The sequence below is a fragment of the Sesamum indicum genome, linkage group LG5 (assembly GCF_026168435.1).
Source record: "Sesamum indicum cultivar Baizhima isolate 11 linkage group LG5, ASM2616843v1, whole genome shotgun sequence".
NCBI lineage: Eukaryota > Viridiplantae > Streptophyta > Magnoliopsida > Lamiales > Pedaliaceae > Sesamum > Sesamum indicum.
In genome coordinates this window covers 10,501,004-10,524,255 of record NC_142661.1, presented here as the reverse complement: position 1 = coordinate 10,524,255, position 23,252 = coordinate 10,501,004, and the positions used below count along the sequence as shown (strand labels likewise).

The 23,252-nt window shown below is 37.6% G+C and overlaps 2 protein-coding genes across 3 annotated transcripts; both read left to right on the top strand.

Annotated features, from left to right (window-relative positions):
• The first annotated feature begins 10,295 nt into the window (after positions 1-10,295).
• On the top strand, positions 10,296-21,212 carry LOC110011978 (uncharacterized). 2 transcript variants are annotated; one of them, XM_088880199.1, is made up of 5 exons: positions 10,296-10,578; positions 10,884-13,698; positions 13,781-14,092; positions 14,183-14,282; positions 20,628-21,212. In XM_088880199.1, exons 2-5 carry the CDS (start codon positions 12,503-12,505, stop codon positions 20,985-20,987), a joined length of 1,968 nt encoding a protein of 655 aa, XP_088736325.1. In that variant the 5' UTR covers positions 10,296-10,578; positions 10,884-12,502; the 3' UTR covers positions 20,988-21,212. The 2 variants fall into 2 exon arrangements, with proteins under 2 accessions (XP_088736325.1, XP_088736324.1); XM_088880198.1 differs by having other exon boundaries at positions 10,877-13,698.
• On the top strand, positions 11,438-12,466 carry LOC105162403 (uncharacterized). Its single transcript, XM_011080398.2, has one exon. The coding sequence runs from the start codon at positions 11,438-11,440 to the stop codon at positions 12,464-12,466; it is 1,029 nt and encodes a 342-aa protein (XP_011078700.2).
• Positions 21,213-23,252: the final 2,040 nt, after the last annotated feature.

Genomic DNA, 23,252 nt, shown 5'->3' with positions numbered 1-23,252 from the left:
AAAAAGAAAAACACGTCTTGCAAATCACCTGACGAATGACTTTCTTCGCAGTTTCTTCATCCAAAGACGTCGCCGGTGTCATTGTGGCAGCAGTGAGTTGAGAGAGAGAGAGCAGAGAGGAGAAGAAGAAATAGCGGTTTAGGATTTTTGAAAATTGGGAATAAATGAAGGAATGATTTTAAAGGATCTTTTCCCTTCTTATTATTGTGAAGACTAAACGAACATTACTCTACTCTGGCTTTTACTGCTATGGCGAATAAAGAGCAAAGAGGTAATTAAATAATTTTTTTTACAAAATAATATGAAATATATTTTTCTCAATTTCTTTTCTGTTTTTTTTTTTATGAAATGATGTATTTTTCAAACCCTAAACGTGGGGTACTGGTTGGGGTTTACTATGAAAGCCCATCATCAATGTTCTAACTATTCTGACCATTGTGTGACTGAATTTTACTTTGTAGGTTTAATTTATATTATTTGCCTCATAAAGAAAGAAGTATGTGAGAAAAAAGAAATGTGGGTTCAGATAAAAAAGGGAAAAAAATTATAATTGTTGGTTTATTAAAAATATGAAAGTTTGTAAGAAAAATAAATATAGAGAATGTGAGAGAGAAGAAAAAATTAATTGTAATAGAGTCTATTAAAATTATAAAAATTTGAGTATTTCCAAAAAACAGTTTAATATTTATTATTTTATGATACAAAATTGCTTATAATTTTTAACTTTGAAAAAATTTAATTTAAAAATAAAATTTATAAAATAAAATATTTTTTTAAATTTATTTTCAATAATAAGCTGATAACACATACACACTATTTCCAATATATACTTATTTATTTCTATTTTCTCTTTTTATCTCCACAAGTACAATAAAACACTTTAAAAATGAATCCAAACACCATATTTAAATTTTCAACATAACGAATGCATTATTCCACAAGCAAACACCCTCAAAACATAGTCCTCACAAAATTGCATGCAAACCACTATAAATTATTGGGGTGACTATCTCGATAATTGCATAACGCCTAAATCTTTAGTTATATATGTATACACAAAATAAGTGTGATAACATATATTTTATGGGGATAATTACATTGGCCATTCTTAATGTTTGATACAAAGTTATGTGTGATAACATATATTTTATGGGATAGTTACACCTCCCATTTTTAAGGTTTGGTGTAACTACACGTAAATTTTATGTAATTTAAAAAAATTAAATCTAGTATTCCTAAAGTTTGTTTATGTTACTCAAAGTTCACAAAATTTGCTAATATGAATAAAAAATTGAATGAAAATCCATTATTACCCCCAGTTCACTTATTATTAACTTATTGCAGGTTAAACAAATCTTTTTATAGCCAAACTACCCTGCATCTTCACATGTTAATGCATGTAAGGAAGTATATTTTCTAGTTTAGTCAGAAAGTATAATTTTACTTGAAATAAGTCAATAATAAGTCAATTGGGCATAAATATGAATTGTCATCCTTTTTTTAAAAAAATATCAGCAATTTTTATGAATCTTAAGTGACGGATAGGTAAATTTATTAGATGGAAGCAAACCTCATAAGTACTAAATGTAAATTTCCAAACCACAGGAGATCCACGTGTAATTATACCAGATCTCAGGGAAAGACAGTGTAATTATTTGGGCCAAATTGCATAAAACCCCCATGTGATTAAAAAACTCAGCAAAAGCCCCCCTTCTGATTTGAAAATAGGCAAAACACCCCCTATGTCTAATAAATTACATAGTAATTAACCACATAATAATAAGCAACATTAACTTAAAAATGAGACATTACACTTTCTTCCAAAAAGTTATAAAATTACACACACCATTCAAACTTTCACACTTAATCCATTAGGAATTGTCCAAAAATATTGATAAAATTTTAATTTTACACTTATAAAAATAAAAATATAAGGTTAAATCCATTTTGACCCCTGTGATATAACAAAATATCAAAAATCCCCCTATGAAATTTTTAATGTAGAAAATCACCCATATGTTACGAATAAATAATCACACCGCTCCCTGGTCAATTTGAGTCTATTTTTTTAAAAAGAATGACTAAAATACCCCTTCTAGTCAATGGGTAAACTAGGCTTATTCATATATAATTATTTAAATTCATAATATATAATTTATAATTATTAAAATATGTTTATAATATATATAATTATAATTTGTAAAAAAAATTCAAAATAACAATTATAACCCCCCCGCCTCCCAATATCTTCTTCCCTCCCTCCCCCTTCCTCCCGGTGACCTTTCCTCCCCCCTCCCATTCCCTCCCCCCACCGTGCATTTGGGCGTCGTCGGCCGCCTATTAGAGCAAGTTTGTTTCCCTTTTATACAAACATGTAGTTATTAGTATGCTTAGCAAATTAACCATACAAATTCTTGGGTCTAGACCAACGGTTAGGTCAAGTTTCGTCGAATTATTAGAACGTTCAAAATTTAGCTGTTTTGCACGATTTTATTAAACTAACTTTGTTTTCCTTTTATACAAACTTGTAGTTATTATTACGCTTAGCAAATTCACCACACAGATTCTTGGGTCTATACCAACATTTGGGTCAGGTTTCGTCAAATTCTGATAACGTTTAAAATTTAGCGGTTTTGCACCGTGTTATTAAAGCAAGTTTATTTCCCTTTTATATAAACTTGTAATTATTATTACGCTTATCAAATTTTCCTCATAGATTCTTGGGTCTAGACCAACATTTGGGTCAAGTTTCGTCGAATTCTGAAAACGTTCAAAATTTTGCTGTTTTGCACGGTTTTATTAGAGCATGTTTGTTTCTCTTTTATACAAACTTGTAGTTATTATTACGTTTACCAAATAAATTCTTGGGTGTAGACCAATGTTTGGGTCAAGTTTCGTCGAATTCTGAGAATGTTGGAAATTTAGCTGTTTTGCACGATTTTATTAAAGCAAGTTTGTTTCCCTTTATACAAACTTGTAGTTATTATTACGATTAGAAAATTTACCACACAAATTCTTTGGTCTAGACCAATGTTTGGGTCAAGTTTCGTTGAATTCTAAGATCGTTCAAATTTTAGCTGTTTTGCACCGTTTTACTAATGCAAGTTTGTTTTCCTTTTATAAAAAGTTGTAGTTATTATTATGATTAGCAAATTTACCACACAAATTCTTGGTTCCAGACCAACATTTGGGTCAAGTTTCGTTGAATTATGAGAACGTTCAAAATTTGGCTGTTTATCAAGGTTTTATTCGAGCAAGTTTGTTTCCTTTTAATACAAACTTGTAGTTATTATTATACTTAGCAAATTTACCTCACAAATTCTTTTGTCTAGACAAACATTTGGGTCAAGTTTCGTCGAATTCTGAAAACATTCAAAATATAGCTGTTTTGCACGGTTTTATTAAAGCAAATTTGTTTCCCTTTATACAAACTTGTAGTTATTATTACACTTAGCAAATTTACCACACAAATTCTTTGGTCTAAACCAACATTTGGGTCAAGTTTCATCGAATTCTGAGAACGTTCAAAATTTAGTTGTTTTGCACGGTTTTCTTAGAGCAAGTTTGTTACCCATTTATACAAACTTGTAGTTATTATCATGCTTAACAAATTTACCACACAAATTCTTGGGTCTAGACCAACATTTGGGTCAAGTTTAGTCGAATTCATAGAAAGTTCAATATTTAGCTGTTTTGCACGGTTTTATTAAAGCAAGTTTGTTTCCCTTTTATACAAACTTGTAGTTATTATTACGCTTAGCAAATTTACCACACAAATTCTTGGGTCTAGTCCAACGTTTGGGTCAGGTTTTGTCGAATTCTGAGAACGTTCAAAATTTAGCTGTTTTGCACGGTTTTATCGTTCAACAATTCATCTTGTAAGACTCTCTCATTCGTCCCCCCTACAATACAAAATGATGAAATTATTGTCCGACGTACGATAGAATCTATACAAAATGGAGCTAGGCGATGGGAATCCATTGCGGTTGGTTACTTTCTGGGAAAGAGACCATATTTTTATCATGTCCAAAAGTTCGCCTTGTCAGCTTGGCTTGGTTTACGGGAGGTTAAGGCCACCTCAAATGGATTTTACTTCTTCCAATTCAAGACAATTGCATATATGGAAGAAGCAATTGAAGGAGGACCGTGGTTGTTCCAGGGGCAACCGATTGTACTCCAAAAGTGGGAACCGGGAATGGCAATGCGAAAACTCAAACATACACAAGTCCCAGTTTGGATAAGATTGAGATATTTGCCGGTTGAACTGTGGACGGTTGAAGGTCTTAGCACGGTGGCGAGTGGAATAGGCAGACCCCTATATCCGGATGCGATCACGAGAGCATGCACGAGATTGGACTTCGCGCGTGTATGCGTGATGCTAGATGTGAGTTCCAACTTACTAAAGCATATTATTATCATGATGCCTAAAGAGGAAGGAGGAGAAATACCATGCAATTTTTTTTTTTTTTTGGGTAAATGTAATTTTCATTAAGTAAAAAATGGTACAGTACAACAAAGTGATCATCAGGTGGTTTCTCCCTCGACAGGCCAAGGGATACGCCATAGTCTATACAAAGCTCGTGTACTGACAGAACTAGCTAATGAAATACTTATGATCCGTTGCCTGACATCATCAACTATCAATAGCGCCATGGTGCTCGGAGTCCTCTCTCTTTGCTCAAAACGTCTCAGGTTTCTCTCCCTCCAAATGTGGTAAACAGAAGATGCTAGTAGTGCTCGATAAGCTATGTTGATGATGTGCTTACCCCTCCATCTACGAGAAGCCCACTCAATGTGTTTCGCCCAGTCTCTATTGGGCCAGTGAAATCTTATCTTTCTCCGGATTGCTGTGAGACACTGTTGGCTAAATCTGCACTGGAAGAAGAGGTGTGAATGTGTCTCTGTTGCCCCCTCGTTACAAAGTATGCAATCGCCAAAGTGAGATAACCATGGTTTGTCTGTCGTAGGCAGCTTGCCAAGAATAGCAAGCCATAGGATGAATAAGTGACGTGGAATCTTTAGCGAGCCCGAAAGTAGTGAAGCCCAACCTACTTTCGGTCCTGGGGGATCAAATAAACTGTAGAGAGCCTGTGTTGTGGGTTGCCCCTGATCAAATCTCCATACGGTCCGGTCATCTCCTCCACGGATTGTGGGTAATACATGTGTGATCTCCAAGCACTCGAAATCCGTAATAAGCGGCCACTGCCATTCTCCTCCACTAATCACCGTGCTGAGCTTTGCTGATTCCTCAAGTCCAAGGAGCCTCGGTCCACGTGGAAATGTCTCAATAAGAGGTCCGAGGTAATGCCACGGGTCATGCCAAAGGTGAAATTTCCGCCCATCTCCGATTTGGTAGTCCACCATAGGGCGAAGAAAAATCCGCAGTCGTAGGAGTTTCCTCCAACTCCATGAACCTCCATGCTCTTGTATTGTCCATATGGAAGTGTCTCGTAACCGGTCATGGTATAGCCATTCAACCCAAATAGAGGTTCGATCACACTGAATGATATCACAGAGTTTCTTAGTCATTAAGGTTCGATTCAAGGTAGTAATGTCCTTGAACCCAAGACCTCCCTCGTCCATCGGCCTACACAATTCTTTCCATGCTACCTTAGCATAGCCACTATTTGTTGAGCCCTTCCATAAGAAGTTTCGCAGCCTCTTCTCAATTTCGTTCGTAACTCTCTTTGGTAAAATGAACGCTGAAGCCCAATTAAGCTCAACGACATGAGTACAGATTTAATAATTTGTACCCTACCGGCATATGAAAGCGCCATACCCTCCCAACCAGTAATACGTTTATCAATTTTCACCAATAATGGTTGACAATCAGCAATAGTTAATCTGGTGGCTAATAAAGGTAGACCTAAGTACCTCAGTGGCAAGAGTCCCTCCTGGAATCCAAGTGCTTCCAGCATCTCCTCACGTAAACCATGTGCTGACCGCGAGATAATAAGATGACTTTTCTGCATGTTCAGTCGAAGGCCCGACCAAACGGCAAATCGATCCAGCCCTCTCTTAAGGACCCCAATAGAGTCCACATCCGCACGGCAGAATAACAACAAGTCATCAGCAAATCCCAGCTGAAAAATCTGAGCTGAATCACACTTCCAATGAAAAGAAAAGTGCCCATCCTAGTCAATCATCTGTAGGTATCCCAAGTGTAACACCTCCATGACGAGGACAAAAAGGTACGGCGATAGAGGATCCCCCTGTCGAAGTCCTCTTGCACCCGAAAAGAATCCATGTGGCTTTCCATTCAATCTCACTAAGAAGGATGGTGTGGTGTGCACATCTGGGAGGTAGGCGTGACTGATTATATCCCGAGAAAATTTCCTGAGCTAGCATGATATTGTCTCCGACACTTCTGCCAGGAACGAATGCTGCTTGGCAAGGGCTAATGACTTTGTCCAATACCACACTCAATCTTTTGACTATAAGTTTGGCAATAATCTTGTAGAGGACATTGCAACAAGAAATAGGTCGAAAGTCACCAATGGACATAGGGGAATGTACAGGTTGAATATGAGTGGCTACCTCCTAAATATACAGGTTGTGCGTTCACCAAGCCGTCCAACCCAGCTAAACCACCAGTCTTTGTCTATGTTCCTAAAACGATACCTGCAAGGCCACCACCCATGCAGCCGACTCAAGGGATGGACAAACAGAGAGAGGGACGAGAGCTTCCTCACGGGGAAGACCAAGAGAGAATACCGCCGACTCAAGGGGTGGACAACCAGCGAAAGGAACGAGAGCATGAGCCGCCGACCCAAGAGGAGGACAACCAAAGAGAGGGACGAAAGCGTCCTCGTGAAAGAAGGTTGAGTCGTGAGGAAAAGGGTAAGGCAATTGTCGTGTATAATAGGTTTGATGCTCTAATTGCTAGATGATGCAGAAGATACACCTTGTGGTCATATACTGAGACCGGAGACTGAAATACAGACATTACATCATGTGTTAACCTCATTTGGAAGGAGAGCAATCTCAGACAACTTCAACACACGGAATGAACACCTACCACCATAGCGTTAGTAATAGTCGAGGATACTAGACAGCGAATGCATAGCATCATTTTGCCTAGATAGATCAGTACACGTGCTTTATTTAGACTGAGGCGTGTCCCTTGGCCTGTCAAGGGAAACACCGCTGGTTGATCGAATTGTTTTATTTTCTTTCTTTATTTTTACTTAATGCAACTTACCTTTCCCGAAGTTTGTTTTCCTTTTATACAAACTTGTAGTTATTATTACTATTAGCAGATTTACCACACAAATTCTTTGGTTTAGACCAACGTTTGGGTCAAGTTTCGTCGAATTCTAAAAACGTTCAAAATATAGCTGTTTTGCACGGTTTTATTAAAACAAGTTTGTCTCCCTCTTATACAAACTTGTAGTTATTATTACGCTTAGCAAATTTACCACACAAATTTTTTGGTCTAGACCAACGTTTGGGTCAAGTTTCGTCGAATTCTGAGAACGTTCAAAATATAGCTGTTTTGCACGGTTTTATTAAAGCAAGTTTGTTTCCCTTTTATACAAATTTGTAGTTATTATTATCCTTAGCAAATTTACCACACAAATTCTTTGATTTAGACCAACGTTTGGGTCAAGTTTCGTCGAATTCTGAAAACGTTCAAAATATAGCTGTTTTGTACGGTTTTATTAAAACAAGTTTGTTTCCCTCTTATACAAACTTGTACTTATTATTACGCTTAGCAAATTTACACACAAATATTCTTGGGTCTAGACCAACGTTTGTGTCAAGTTTCGTCGAATTCTGAGAACGTTCAAAATATAGATGTTTTGCACGATTTTATTAAAGCAAGTTTGTTTCCCTTTTATACAAACTTGTAGTTATTATTACCCATAGCAAATTTACCACATAAATTCTTTGGTCTAGACCGACATTTGGGTCAAATTTCGTCGAATTCTGAGAACGTTCAAGATTTAGTTGTTTTGCACGGTTTTCTTAGAGCAAGTCTGTTACCCATTTATACAAACTTGTAGTTATTATCATGCTTAGCAAATTTACCACACAAATTCTTGGGTCTAGACCAACATTTGGGTCAAGTTTCGTCGAATTCATAGAAAGTTCAATATTTAGCTGTTTTGCACGGTTTTGTAAGAGCAAGTTTGTTTCCCTTTTATACAAATTTTTTGTAGTTATTATTACGCTTAGCAAATTTACCGCACAAATTCTTTGGTCTAGACCAACGTCTGGGTCAGGTTTCGTCGAATTCTGACAACGTTCAAAATATAGCTGTTTTGCACGGTTTTATTAAAGCAAGTTTGTTTCCCTTTTATACAAACTTGTAGTCATTATTACCCTTAGCAAATTTACCATATAAATTCTTTGATCTAGACCGATATTTATGTCAAGTTTCATCGAATCTCTTCCCATCTCCGATATGATATTGCACCATAGGTCGGAGAAAAACCCGTAGACGGAGGATTTTCCGTCAACCCCATGAACCCCCATGCAATTGAATCGTCCAGATGGATGTGTTTCGTAATCGACCCTTGTATAGCCACTCGACCCAAATCGAGGTCCTATCGCACCAGATGATATCACAGAGTTTCTTAGTCATTAATGCACGATTCAAGATCGAAATATCCATGAATCCTAATCCTCCCTCATCCTTTGGCTGGCATAGATCTCTCCAGGCTACCTTGGCATAACCACTGGTTGTTGTCCCCCGTGCACAAGAAGTACGCAGTCTCTTCTCAATTTCGTTAGTAACTTTCACTACAAGAAAACAGGGTATCAGATACCAAAATTTAGAGACGGAACAAAATCCGTCTTTATCAGAGACGGATTTAGAGATGGAACTCTTATTTATGATAAATTATTAATAACTTTTATTTTAGAGACGGATTTAGAGACGGATTTATAATTTCACTAAATTTCGTCTCTATTTCCGTCTCTGATACTGTTAAATGATTGCTTAAAAACCGAGATGGCTGAGAATTGGTTATTTCCGTCTCTGTTTCCGTAGCTAATTTTTTCTTTAATTTAGCACGGAAATTTCCGTCTCTCATGGTCTAAATAGGAATTTTTTAATTTATTAAAATATTAAAACACAAAAATAAGAATTTTTTTATTTATGTAATAATAATTAAGTTGTAATTATATGACATGATAATATATATATTTGTATAATTATAATGTATTTTTAGTTTTAATTAATTACAATAAAACTAAAAGTAAACTTTTTATTAATTTTTTTAATTTTTTTATATATATTTTTATTTTGAATTTTTTATATATATTATTTTATATTTAATATTTGATAAATTTTATAATCAAAATTGACCATATATTATAATTATTAATCAATATCATATTTGGAGAATAATAATATTGTGATTATTAATCAATATCATATTTGGATAATAATAAAACTAAAAGTAAACTTTTTATTTTTCTTAAATTGACAAGTAATTCATTTATAATTTTTTATTATTTATAAATTTATGTCAAAATTTAGTAATTCCTATGAATTAATCTAAAAATAATAATAATAATAATAATAATAATAATAACAACAACAATAATAATGATGATGATGATGATAGTTGAATAATTCTAATTATTATTTTATTTTATATAATGAGATTAAAAAGTTTAATCAATAATTACGATATCTTAAAATTCGGGCACCTGATTCATACGAAATTTAAATATATACAAGACTATGTCCATTAGATCATATCGGGCGGTATGATTTAAAATCACATGGTCTGATTCAACGATACACCTTCTTGAATGTTTACTCTTATGTTTTGAGTACGATATCTCGACATCCGTATATCCAATAAGTCTAAAACTTTACCAAATGTATTTTTTTGTAAGTTTTATCATATCTAACGGTCTGATCTAAATTTTGATGGCCAGATTAATCTATGTTGTTCAACAATATATGATGATAGTTATATCAATGTTATACTAACATTTATAAATATATAAATTTTGCAGATTGTGAACATATATTAATTTCAACTATATCTATGTAAAAATTTTATGATTCGATCTCATGATTTAAAATAATAATAATAATAATAATAATAATAATAATAATAATAATAATACTAACAATAATAATAATAACAACAACAATAATAATATAATAACAATAATAATAATAATTTATAGTAATACTAACAATAATAATAATAATAGTAACAATAATAATAATACAAATACTAATAATAATAACAGTAATAATAATAATAATAATTATAATAATTATTATTATTATTATACAAAAAGTCAAAAATCAAAAAGTCATCTCTTTCTCTCTCTTGTTATCGTTTTTCTTCCTCCTTCTTTCTCACTTGTGTTTCTTTTCCATTCCTTCTCCTCTCTCATTTCTTCCCCAAATCCATCTCGTAGAACCCTAACTCCAAACTCACGGCAACAAGGACAGCAGGTCGACAACGAGGACGGGGACGAGTACGGCTTCCATCTTTCTCCTCTCATTTTTTCTACAAACCCATCTCTTAGAACCCTAGCCCCAAACTCACGGGAACAAGGACGGTAAATCGGCAACGAGGAAGGCGACGAGTACGGATTCTCCAGGTAATCCTTATTTCTTTGTTGCATTTTACTTATTCTTCTTTTTTTTTTTTGGGTTTGGATGTGTTTTTAGCATCTTGTTTTTAGCAAAATTTTTGAAAATTTTTGTATCTAATGTTGTAATTTCTGGAATTTCTGGAAAATTTCTGCAATTTCTGAAAAATTCTAGTCTTGTGTGAAAATCTGTGCTTGGAGCTGGAGTACAACACTCTTTGTGCTGGTTGAGTGGATAAATGGCTTAGTATATGCTTAATTTTGAGGCAAAACAGTTGAATTTCGTTAAGGAAAAATCGGTTTTTAGTTGCCAGGTTTTTGCTTGTTGAAGAATCTTGGTGCTGCAAGCTTTGGGCTGAAACTTTATTACCAGTGTTGGTTCGCGGGTTGTGTGATACTAAGATCTGAAGAGAGCTGGAAAGTTTGTTCTTTTTTTAGTTTTTCGACTTGCAAATTTCTTGAATACAATTTCTTTTGGTTCTAAGCGTTCTTTTCTTTCCTATTTTAGTTGTTGGAGCGAATTGCTGTGAATTCTGAGCTTAAGCTAATATAGTTTTTGGGGGTTTATGCTGAAACGTGGTGGCCATTTAGTTGATGGGTTGGCCTGTGAGTTTCTTGATTGCATTTTTCTGTATGTGGGGCAATTGGTGAAGAAGATCTAGAACTGATGATGATAAAACCTTTCATTAAATGACTATCTTATTCTTCATTAAGATTGAGATACTTTAATACACATGTATTTAAATGTTATAATTAGGCCTAATCTGAGATCATTTATTCCTATTTCTTATATCAGTAGAAAAAAAATCTTGATCTTCAAAATAATGGTTAATTCATCTAGCCTCCTTTCTCTAAAAATTGCAGACTAATGAATATTGACCATAGTTGGATGTGGAGGCGCTTGGATGATAATGGGTTTCTTTTAGATGAATTCGTAACAAGGGTTGATCAGGAGTTCTTGAACTTTGCCTTTAATAATCCACGATTTCTGAATAATGGACAAATCAAATGTCCATGCTGTAAATGCGGCAACATAAGATTTTTGAATCGAAGTGATGCGCATTTACACATAGTAAAAAATGGATTTACTCGGGGTTATAATATCTGGTACGCACATGGTGAATCCTTGAACATAAGAGATGATGTGGGGGGTTCTTCAACCGCTCCTCAGGTAGAAACGTCTCGTTATAGAACAATGGTGATGGATGCAATAGGCCATGAGTTCAGCTCAAACTTCACGTGTGCTGAACAATTGCCTAATCCAGAAGCACAAAAGTTTTTTAACTTATTAAAAGATGCTGACAAACCATTATGGGATGGCTGCAAAAATCACACAAAACTCTCTGTTGTGGCGCAACTATTAAGTATCAAATCAGAGTACAATTTACCTGAAGCTTGCTATGATCGACTTGTGTCAACAATTAAAAGCATGCTGCCTGAAGATGAAAAGTTGCCAGATAACTTCTACACGACCAAAAAACACCTAGGTAAACTTGGTCTAGGTTACGAAAAAATTGATTCTTGTGTAAACAATTGTGTATTGTATTACAAAGAGAACAATGGCCTTCAAGAATGCCCTATATGTTATCATCCTCGACATAAGCCAATCAAGGCAGGATCACGGAAAAAAGTACCTTTCAAGGTGTTGCGTTATTTGCCTTTGATACCTAGGCTCAAAAGGCTATATGCATCTAACTACACCTGTGAGCACATGACATGGCATGCAAATAATCCTTTGAGCCAGGAAAGTATGGCACATCCATCTCATGGAGAGGCATGGAAACATTTCGATCGCACTCATCCATCATTTGCCTCAAATGCACGAAATGTGCGCCTTGGGTTATGCACAGATGGTTTCAGTCCATTTGGGAATTCTATTACTCCTTATAGTTGTTAGCCTGTTATTATTGCTGTATATAATCTTCCCCCATTGATGTGCATGCAAAAGCCTTTCTTATTCCTGAATATGGTTATACCGGGCCCAAAAAGTCTAGGAAAAAATCTTGATATATTTTTACGTCCATTAATAGATGAGTTGAAAATATTATGGACAATTGGGGTGCAAGCTTATGACGTGTGCAAAAAACAAAATTTCAACATGAGAGCTGCTCTTTTATGGACGATCAGTGATTTCCCTGCAAATGCGATGGTATTTGGATGGAGCACTCATGGGTTGTTGGCATGTCCTTATTATATGGAAATGACAAAATCTTTCAGACTTCGTTATGGAAGGAAGGCATGTTGGTTTGATTGTCATCTTCAGTTCTTGCCTCCTGACCATCCTTATAGAAGACAAGCCTACATGTTTCGGAAGGGAAAATATGAAAATGATTCTCCACCTATGCGCTTAACTGGAGAAGACATGCGACAAAGGGTGGATAAGCTTCCTGAAACCATCTTTGGAAAACTACCAGGTGGTACACACCCAATTGATGGATTTGGCAGGACACATAATTGGGTTAAAAGGAGCATATTCTGGGAGTTACCATATTGGCACACAAATCTTATCCGACATAATCTGGATGTCATGCATATCGAAAAAAACGTCTTTGATAATATCTTTAACACCATTATGGACGTTAAAGATAAAACAAAAGATAATGTCAGATCTCGAAAAGATTTGGAGTTGTATTGTAGTCGTACTGAGATGCATTTGTTTGAAGGTGCAAATGGAAAAATCTACAAACCCAAGGCACCATATACTTTAACTAAAACACAGAAGAAAAAATTGTGCTCTTGGGTAAAATCATTAAAGTTACCTAATGGGTATTCCTCAAACATTGCTCGTTGTGTGAATGAAGAGGAATGCAAATTTTATGGAATGAAGAGTCATGACTGTCATTTGTTCATGCAAAAATTACTCCCAATTGCATTTAGAGATCTACTATCGAAACCTATTTGGGAAGCACTGACTGAACTCAGCAGTTTCTTTAAGGATCTATGCGCAACTATATTGCGTGTGGAGCACATGCAAAAACTTGAGAAGGACATTGTTGAGATATTGTGTAAGTTTGAGAAAAATTTTCCCCCAAGCTTATTTGATTCTATGGAACATCTACCAGTTCACCTTGCGTATGAAGCTAAGGTTGGTGGACCTGTACAGTATCGATGGATGTGTCCATTTGAGAGGTAATTTTTTTAAGTTCAATTATCTTATATAATTAGAAAATATAAGTTATCTTGTGTAAATTAAAAGTTTAACAAATTTTAGGTTTCTATACCATTTGAAGAAAAAGGTTGGAAATCGAGCTCGAGTTGAAGCATCAATTGTTGAAGCGTATATGATTGAAGAAGTCTCAACATTTTGCTCTTCATATTTTGAACCACATGTAAAATCCAAATTAAATCAGGTTCCACGAAATGATGATGGAGGAATGATAGATTCTTGTGAAAGTCTATTTTCTACACATCCTGGACGACCACTTGGTTTTAGAATTGCAGTTAGATATCTGGATGAGGATGAGATGAAGGCTGCACATAGATATGTCTTGATGAATTATGAGAAGATTGATCCATTCTTGCAGTGAGTGATCTAACTCATGCATTATGTCCTCACAAATGTTTCTTATGACTTGTGTCTATAATTAACATATGATCATCACAAATTCTGTAGGAAATTTGATGAAGAAAATAGAAAACAATTTCCAAGAATAACTGATATGGAACTTGAAACATTGCGGGACACAAATTTTTCTCGGTGGCTACTTGCTCATGTAAGTAATGGATTACTTTCTAACAATGTATATATTACCATATTGAAAATTATGTTATTTTATAATTTTTTTTTCTTATATTCGAGATACCCGTAACGAAGTTGACGACCTCATAAAAAAGTTGGCTTATGGTCCCAGTCGACGTGTTTCTTGCTATAAAGGATACTTTGTGAATGGATTCAAGTTCCACACTTTGGAGTACGGGCATTCTAAAGCAACATCAAATTATGGTGTATGTGTTTTGGGGGGTACCTACAATGAATATGAAGTGGATTATTATGGAATTTTGAAAGAAATTATAGAATTGGAGTATTTTGGTAAATGTAAATTTCATTAATAAAGAGTAATGGTACAGTACAACATGTGATCATCAAATGGTTTCTCCCTCTACCCAAGGGATACGTCATAATCTATACAATGCTCGTGTACTGACTGACGCTGCTAAATCAACACTAAGAATCCTCTGCCTGACGTCATCGATGATTAGGGTACTCAAAGTGGCCTGTATCCGCTCAGTATGTTCAAATCTCCTCAAGTTCCTCTCCCTCCATATGTGGTAGACACACGATGCAAGTAGTGTACGGTAAGCTATTAATAATGTGCTTACCTCTCCATTTCCGTGTCGCCCATTCAATATCTGTTGCCCAATCTCTATTGGGCCAGTGAAAGCGAATCCTTCTGCGAATCTCATAAAGGCACTGACGACTAAATCTGCATCGGAAGAATAAATGTGGATGAGATTCCGTAGCTCCCTCATCGCACAATATGCACACCCCCAGTGAGATAGCCATGATTTGTCCGTGGTAGGTAGTTTGCCAAGGATTGCGAGCCATAAGATGAACGAATGACGAGGAATCTTCAAGGAGCCCAAAAGTAGTGAAGCCCATCCTACTTTCGGCTCAGAGTGATCAAATAATCGGTAGAGGGCCTGAGTAGTAGGTTGCCCTGCGTCACATCTCCACACCACCCGATCCTCACCTCCAAAAATAAGCGGTAGGTTATGTGTGATCTCCAAACATTCAAAGTCTGTGATGGTAGGCCATTGCCATTCTCCTGCTGAAATCATCGAACTGAGTTTTGCTGATTCTTCAAGTCTAAGATGGCGAGGACCTTGAGGGAACCGCTCGATAAGTGGACCCAAGTGATGCCACGGGTCCTGCCAAACAAAGAATCTATCTCCATTTCCAATTTGGTAATCCACGATAGAGCGAAGGAAAGGACGAAGCCTGAGTATTTTCCGCCATCCCCAAGAACCTCCATGTTCACGGATAGTCCAAATCGATCTTTCACGTAATCGTTCTTGGTAGAGCCACTGAACCCATATGGATGTCCTGTCACACTGGATAACATCACATAGTTTCTTGCTCATTAATGCGCGATTCAAGGTGGAGATGTCCTTGAACCCAAGTCCCCCCTCATCCATCGGTTGACACACATCTTTCCAGGCTACCTTGGCGTAACCACTAGACGTCGTACCCTTCCATAGGAAATTCCTCAACCTCTTCTCGATTTCATTGATGACTTTCTTAGGTAATATGAATGCAGAAGCCCAATATAAACTCAATGCTGAGAGCACAGATTTGATGATTTCTACCCGCCCAGCATATGATAATGAAATCCCTTCCCATCCATTAATACATGCATCAATTTTTGAGATAAGCGGTTGGCAATCAGAGATGGACGACCTAGACGAGATTAAGGGAAGACCTAGATACCTCATTGGAAGGTGGCCCTCCTGAAAGCCCAAGATCTCCAACATCTGGTCCTTCAAATTTTGAGCCGAACGTGAAATGATTAAGTGAGTTTTTTGAACATTCAACCGAAGACCTGACAACTCCGCAAACCAGTCCAATCCCTCCTTGAAGACTCTGATGGAGTCTAAGTCAGCTCTGCACAATAAGAAGAGGTCATCTGCAAATCCCATCTGAAAAACCTTAGAGCTCTCACACTTCCAATGATAAGTGAATTGGACGTCCTGTTCAATTTGTTGTAAGAATCCCAGATGTAAAGCTTCCATAACAAGAACAAACAGATAAGGAGAAAGTGGGTCTCCCTATCGTAGTCCTCTCGCTCCAGAAAAGAACCCATGAGGTTTTCCATTGAGCCCAATCGAGAATGATGTTATGGAAACACACTCCTCAATCCACCTTGTAAATGTAGGTGGAAACCCGAACAACTGCAAAACTGCTAACAGGAAGTCCCACTCCACCGTATCATAGGCCTTCCTGATATCCACTTTAAGTGCGCATCTCGGGGGTAGGCGCATCTGGTTATATCTCGAGAATAATTCCTGGGCTAACATAATGTTGTCCCCAATGCTTCTTCCCGGAATAAAAGCTGTCTGACAGGGGCTAACTATCTTGTCCAGCAGCACACTAATTTTTTGGACAAGTAGTTTCGCAATGATCTTGTATAAAACATTGCAGCATAAAATTGGTCTAAAATCATTAACCGACATAGGAGTATGTACCTTTGGGATCAGAGCCAAGATCGTGGAGTTGATCTGCTTCAGAAGTTTTCCGATAGTAAAGAATTCTAGTACCGCCCTCGTAACTTCTTCCCCCACCACAGGCCAAGCCGCTTTGAAAAACCCTGACGAGTAACCATCAGGTCCCGGTGCCTTGTCATCAGCAATATCAAACACTGCTTGCTTCACATCATCCGCCGGAGTGGAAGGAGTAATTGATTAGCTTCCTCATCAGTGATACAGTGCCTTTCCCACGGTCTAAGATAACGAATATCCATTGACAGCCATCTTCTGGTACCTCCTAAGAGGTTCTGATAGTATGAGACAAACTCATGGGCGACCTCCCCTAGATCCGTGTGTGTGTTACCATTCTCATCATTGATCTGTAAGATTCTTCTCATTACTCGTCTCTGTGCAATTTTAAGAAAGAAAACCCGGGAACATTGGTCTCCTTCTTTTATCCACTGCATCTTGGCTCTCTGTTGCAGCATAATTTGTTCGAGTTTTGCCGCTTTAGCATAAACGATTCGACAACAATGCTCCAAAAGTAAATATAGCTCATTTTGTCTATCCGAGCTCACCAACTGTTGTGCCTCATCAAGAAAATCTTTGGCTAGTTGGACATTCAGTGTCAAATCCCCCTTATTTCTCCTCTGTAGTCTGAAGATTGGTTTGAGAGCCTTCAATTTACGTGTCACAGCAAACATCGGTACACCAACAATCTCATGATGCCAAATGTTCTGCACATTGGGGATAAACTCAGGTGATCGGGTAAGATAGTTGTCGAAGCGAAACATACCTCCATTATGTTGCTGTGTATCCCCATGTAACACAAGTGGAGAGTGGTCAGATGTCCGTGGTGTGAGGCTGTGATAGGATGAGGTAGGGAACCGTGCCAACCAACGATCATTAATAAGAATTCGGTCCAATCGCTTCCATAAACTCCGCGTGGATGAGCTGCAATTATGCCATGTGAACCATTCACCTTGCAAGGCAGTGGAAGGAGCCCCGCCTCTAGAATACCGGCATTAAATTCTTCAGTGGCCATCCTTATGTCTCCTGAAATGCCACATACCTCGTTTAGGTCACGTACTGCGTTAAAGTCCCCTCCCACCATCCACGGGACATCAGAGCATTGCTGAGCGAGTGTTCCCAGTGTAATCCACAGATTCCGTCGGTCAATCACCTCAAATGCACCATAAACAACAGTGATAATAACAGGTTCATTGACAACCATATTAGTAACCCGATAGTGAATAAACTGATCTCCCAAATCTAATATATGGACATCAACAACATTCTCATCCCAGGCTAACCAAATACGATTACCAACATAAGTATAGTCTACAAACCATTTCCATTGCGGAAGTAAAGAAGATTGAATATGCATAACATTATTCAAGCACACACGAGTTTCGAGAATGCCCAGGAAGTGTAACCTGTATTCAGAGACAAGGTCCTTCAACGCGAGTTGATGGTCTCGTTTATTCAGCCCACGGACATTCCACATAGCTATGTTCAACATGGATCAATGTTAACGGGGCTGCTTGTGTTAGGACCCCCAGTAGGCTTATCTGCGTCGTCAATTAAATGCAAAGCATCAAAGGCATTATATATAACTATTACCTTACCCTTATCGCTGTGTTTGGGAATGTTGTGTTCAGCATGCTCGGTGTCTGCCCCTTGTTCTTGTACAGCAGCATTCATACGTTTTGAATTCCTTGCACCATGTCTCTTTTCAGGTGCGGTAGTGGTGGTGACGTTAACTTTTGGCACGTATATCGTAACCGGTGGCTTCAATTGTTTCTGGGTTTTGTTCAGTGAACAATCCTTCGTCGTGTGTCCCAATGTAATGCAGCCTGTGCATTTTGGGGGGAGCCATTCATATTCAATGTCCACCTTACACGGTGTTTCACCTCCTTCTTCATCCGGTGTCATGATAATGATATGTTTTTTCAACTCATGTGCAACATCAATCATCACGCAAACACGAGCGAAGTCCAGTCTCGTGCATGCTCTCGTTATCGCATCTGGATAGAGGTTTACCCACTCCACTTGCAACAGTACTCAATCCTTCCGTCGTCCAATATTCCATTGGAAGGTGGCGAAGTCTAATCCAGACGGGCACCTATGTATGCTTAAGCTTTCTCATAGCCATACCCGGTTCCCACTTTTGCAGTACAATCGGCTGTCCTTGGAATAGCCACGGGCCCCCTTCTATTACTTCCTCCATGTCGATAACTGTTTTGAATTGGAAAAAATAAAAACCATTTACTGTCGCCGTAACCTCATGTAATGCCGGCCAAACCGAATGCGCATATTCCTTCAAGTTGTAGTAATACGGCCTTTTCCCCAAAAAGTATCCGACTGCCGTAGATTTCCATCTTTTGGAACCATCCCGAACAATTTTCAATGTTGGACGCACAATCACTTTTCCGTTTTGTACCGTAGGAGCTATATAGGAAAGTGTCTTACGAGTTGAGTTATTGAATGCTTGGGCAATTTTGTCATCAACTGTTCTTGATGAATATGCGTGTAATGGAATATTCCCGACAAATAATTCCGTAGGAATGGCAACCGGTTGTTGAATTAGAAGGCTTGTTTTTTCAACTTTTTGACCAAGTGTGATGTCAGCATTGACATCAGCAGTGATGTCAGGAGTGACATCAGTAGTGATGTCATTAGTGATCTCAACATAATCAGCAATGACATCATCATTGACAGCATCATCAGTGACATCATCATACATGTCATCCTCCATGTAATCATCCACATCACCTCCACACAGCGCCACATCACCTGCATCCATTGACACATCATCACCAGCTTCATCCAGCCCGTTCGCCGGCGAACTGGCCGGAAAAACGACAGCTTTCTCCTCAGCCCGTTTGTCCATCGTCGCGTTTGCTTTCCAAGCTGCACAGTCGCCGGAAACTCGATCTGTTGTCTTCTTCGCGAAACCAGGAACTGCAGTCCTATTTTCTGGTGGAAGGTGGATCTCCCCCGTTTGATTTCTGGTCAGCGAAACAGGTACAGAGCAGCGCAATAACGGGCGAAGTTTCGCCGCTGCTGCTTCCATTTTTGAATCGCCCTTACCATACTTGTCTTTCCATCGTTTCTGGAGTTTTTTGAGGGCAGCCATGGAGGCTTCATCTCCATCGACAACACGGTTGGCTAGCTTCAGAAATTCCTCAAAGTTAAACTCTGTCACCGGCAAAGAAGAATCGCGTCCTCCATTGACGGTGCCTTTGGAGCTTCCAAACCCTAATTTTTTTTTCCTTCCAATAGCTGCAAGGTTGCATCTTTCTCCATGGGTGATTCTCCTACACCCCTAACGATGCCTTGGAAAACATCAGATTCCGACGACTTTTCAGGCAACGACGTTTCAGGTTCCAAAAACCCTAAAAATGGCGGCGCCATTTTTGAACCTGTAACAACACTCAACCTTCGTTTTTCCAGCACAGAAACGTTACCACTATCCTCCATGCTTCCTTCCCGTCCATTTCCCATCGAAACACCGACGAGAATCGCTACATTTGAAAACTCCGTCCCTTCATCTTCCTTGCGCGAGATCTGGTTTTTTGCCGAATTTCCACCACCGCCGTCTCTCTGCCGGCAACCACCACTCTCCCCCACTGCCCCTTCATCGGCCTGACCGTCCTCTCCGTCTCCCAAGTCACCGGTCGGAGTTTGCATGGACATTGCATTAGTGTGTGCGTTTGTTGGTGTGTTAGTGTGTGCTAGTGAAGAGAGCATTTTTTTAGAGAGAGAATTTTTTTGAGTATTCCTACTGATCTACAAATTTTGTTTCTGCGTTTGGGTCAAGTTTCAGAGTTGGACGCACAATCACTTCCTTTGTATCTAATGTACTTTTACAGGAAGAATACCTTGCAAAAACGGGTTGTACTGATGTTTCTTCACAGTCTTCTTTCGATATCTCAACTTGGTATGATATCACTGGAGGTCCTTATAAAGGACGCTTATATGGATTTGGATGTAGCTCCTCATCTACAAGTTCAAGTTCAGTTAGTTCTACTGTTAAAGCATCTGACCAAAAGATTAATGAGTTAATAAAAGCTGTGGAGGAATTTTCAAGACGAGAAGAAGAAAATAGAAAGTTTTTTGAAAGTGCTCTTGAAGAAGCTCGAAAGAGGGAGGAAGAGGCTCGGAAGAGGGAGGCAGACCTACAAGAATTAGTTCGAAAACTAATTCAAGATGTGGGATACACAAACCATTAATTTGCTGGTGGGTCTGGACAACAGGAGCAACAACATTCCAGGAAAGATAATTAGTTTATTTTTTCTATTCGTTGTTTATGACTTAGTGTATGTTGCTTTCGGTTGTACTTTGACTTATGTTTGTTGACTTGTAAGTGCAGACATTGATATTATTTGGTAGTATTTGAATGATGACATCAATTATATTAGTGTTGTTGTATTATGAGTATCTTTTTTGTTAATATTTGTTGTTCTTGTTTGGGAAATTCAAATTTTTGGTATTGATGGAATGTATTTGATGATATATGACCAGGATATTAATTTGGGTACAGAAATTAAAAAATATATCCAAAAAAAAAAACAAAAAAAATTAGAGACGAATTTGAGACGAAAAATTTGAAAAATTAGAGGCCGAATTAGAGACGGAAATTTGTAATGTTTTAGAGACGGAACATTTTCTGCGTTTTAGAGACGGAAAATAGCAAACAAATACTTTACCTTTAGAGACGGATTAGAGACGGAAAGTTCTTTTATTTATCGACGGAATCAGAGACGGATTGCCTACGGAAATCAGAGACGGATTACACTTCAACTTTCTTCTCCTTTGTCGACGGAATTAGCTACGGAATTTTCCGTCTCAGAATTAGAGACAGAATGTTTCCGTCACTAATAGTTTAGCCACGGGGCTTCCAGCCACGGACTTCGGCGACGGATTTTTCCGTCGCTAATTTGCTTTAGAGACGGAAATCCTACTTTCAAAGACGGAAATTTCTGTCTCTGATACCTGTTTTTCTTGTAGTGTTTCTTTGGCAGGATGAACGCCGAAGCCCAATATAAACTCAGCGACATGAGTAGAGATTTTATAATTTGTACCCTACCAGCATATGAAATAACCATACCCTCCCAACTCGCAATACGTTTATCAATTTTCAGCAATAATGGACGACAATCAGCAATCGTTAATCGAGAAGATAATAGAGGTAGCCCCAAATACCTCATCGCTAAGACTCCCTCTTGAAACCCGAGTGCTGTCAGCATCTCTTCGCGTAATCCTTGTGCTGAACGTGAGATAATAAGATGGCTTTTCTGCACATTCAGCCTGAGCCCTGACCATTCAGCAAAGCAATCCAATCCTGTCTTAAATACTCCAATAGAGTCCATATCAGCACGACAGAATAGCAACAAATCATCAGCAAATCCCAACTGAAAAACCCTGGCTGTATCACACTTCCAATGGAAGGAAAATAATTCGTCCTGGTTAATCAACTGTAGAAAACCCAAGTGTAGGACTTCCATCACAAGCACGAACAGGTATGGCGATAGAGATTACATTGTTGAAGCCCTCTGGCCCCTCTAATATAGCTGTTTTGCACGGTTTTATTAAAACAAGTTTGTTTCCCTCTTATACAAACTTGTAGTTATTATTACCCTTAGCAAATTTACCACAAAAATTCTTTGGTCTAGACCAACGTTTGGGTTAAGTTTCGTCGAATTCTGAAAATATTCAAAATATAGCTGTTTTGCACGGTTTATTAAAGCAAGTTTGTTTTCCTTTTATAGCTGTTTGGGTTAAGTTTCGTCGAATTCTGAAAATATTCAAAATATAGCTGTTTTGCACGGTTTATTAAAGCAAGTTTGTTTTCCTTTTATACAAACTTGTAGTTATTATTACGCTTAGCAAATTTACCACAGAAATTCTTTGGTCTAGACCAACATTTGGATCAAGTTTCGTCGAATTCTAAAAACGCTCAAAATATAGCTGTTTTGCACGCTTTTATTAAAACAAGTTTGTTTTCCTTTTATACAAACTTGTAGTTATTATTACGCTTAGCAAATTTACCACATAAATCCTTTGGTCTAGACCAACGTTTGGGTCAAGTTTCGTCGAATTCTGAAAACGTTCAAAATATAGTTGTTTTGCACAGTTTTATTAAAGCAAGTTTGTTTCCTTTTTAATACAAACTTGTAGTTATTATTATGCTTAGCAAATTTACCACACAAATTCTTTGGTGTAGACCAACGTTTGGGTCAAGTTTCGTCGAATTCTGAAAACGTTCAAAATATAGCTGTTTTGCACAGTTTTATCAAATCTAGTTTGTTTCCCGTTTATACAAACTTGTAGTAAATATTATGCTTAGCAAACTTACCACACAAATTGTTTGGTCTAGACCGACATTTGGGTCAAGTTTCATCGAATTCTGAGAACGTTCAAAATTTAGTTGTTTTGCACGATTTTATTATAGCAAGTTTGTTACCCATTTATACAAACTTGTAGTTATTATCACG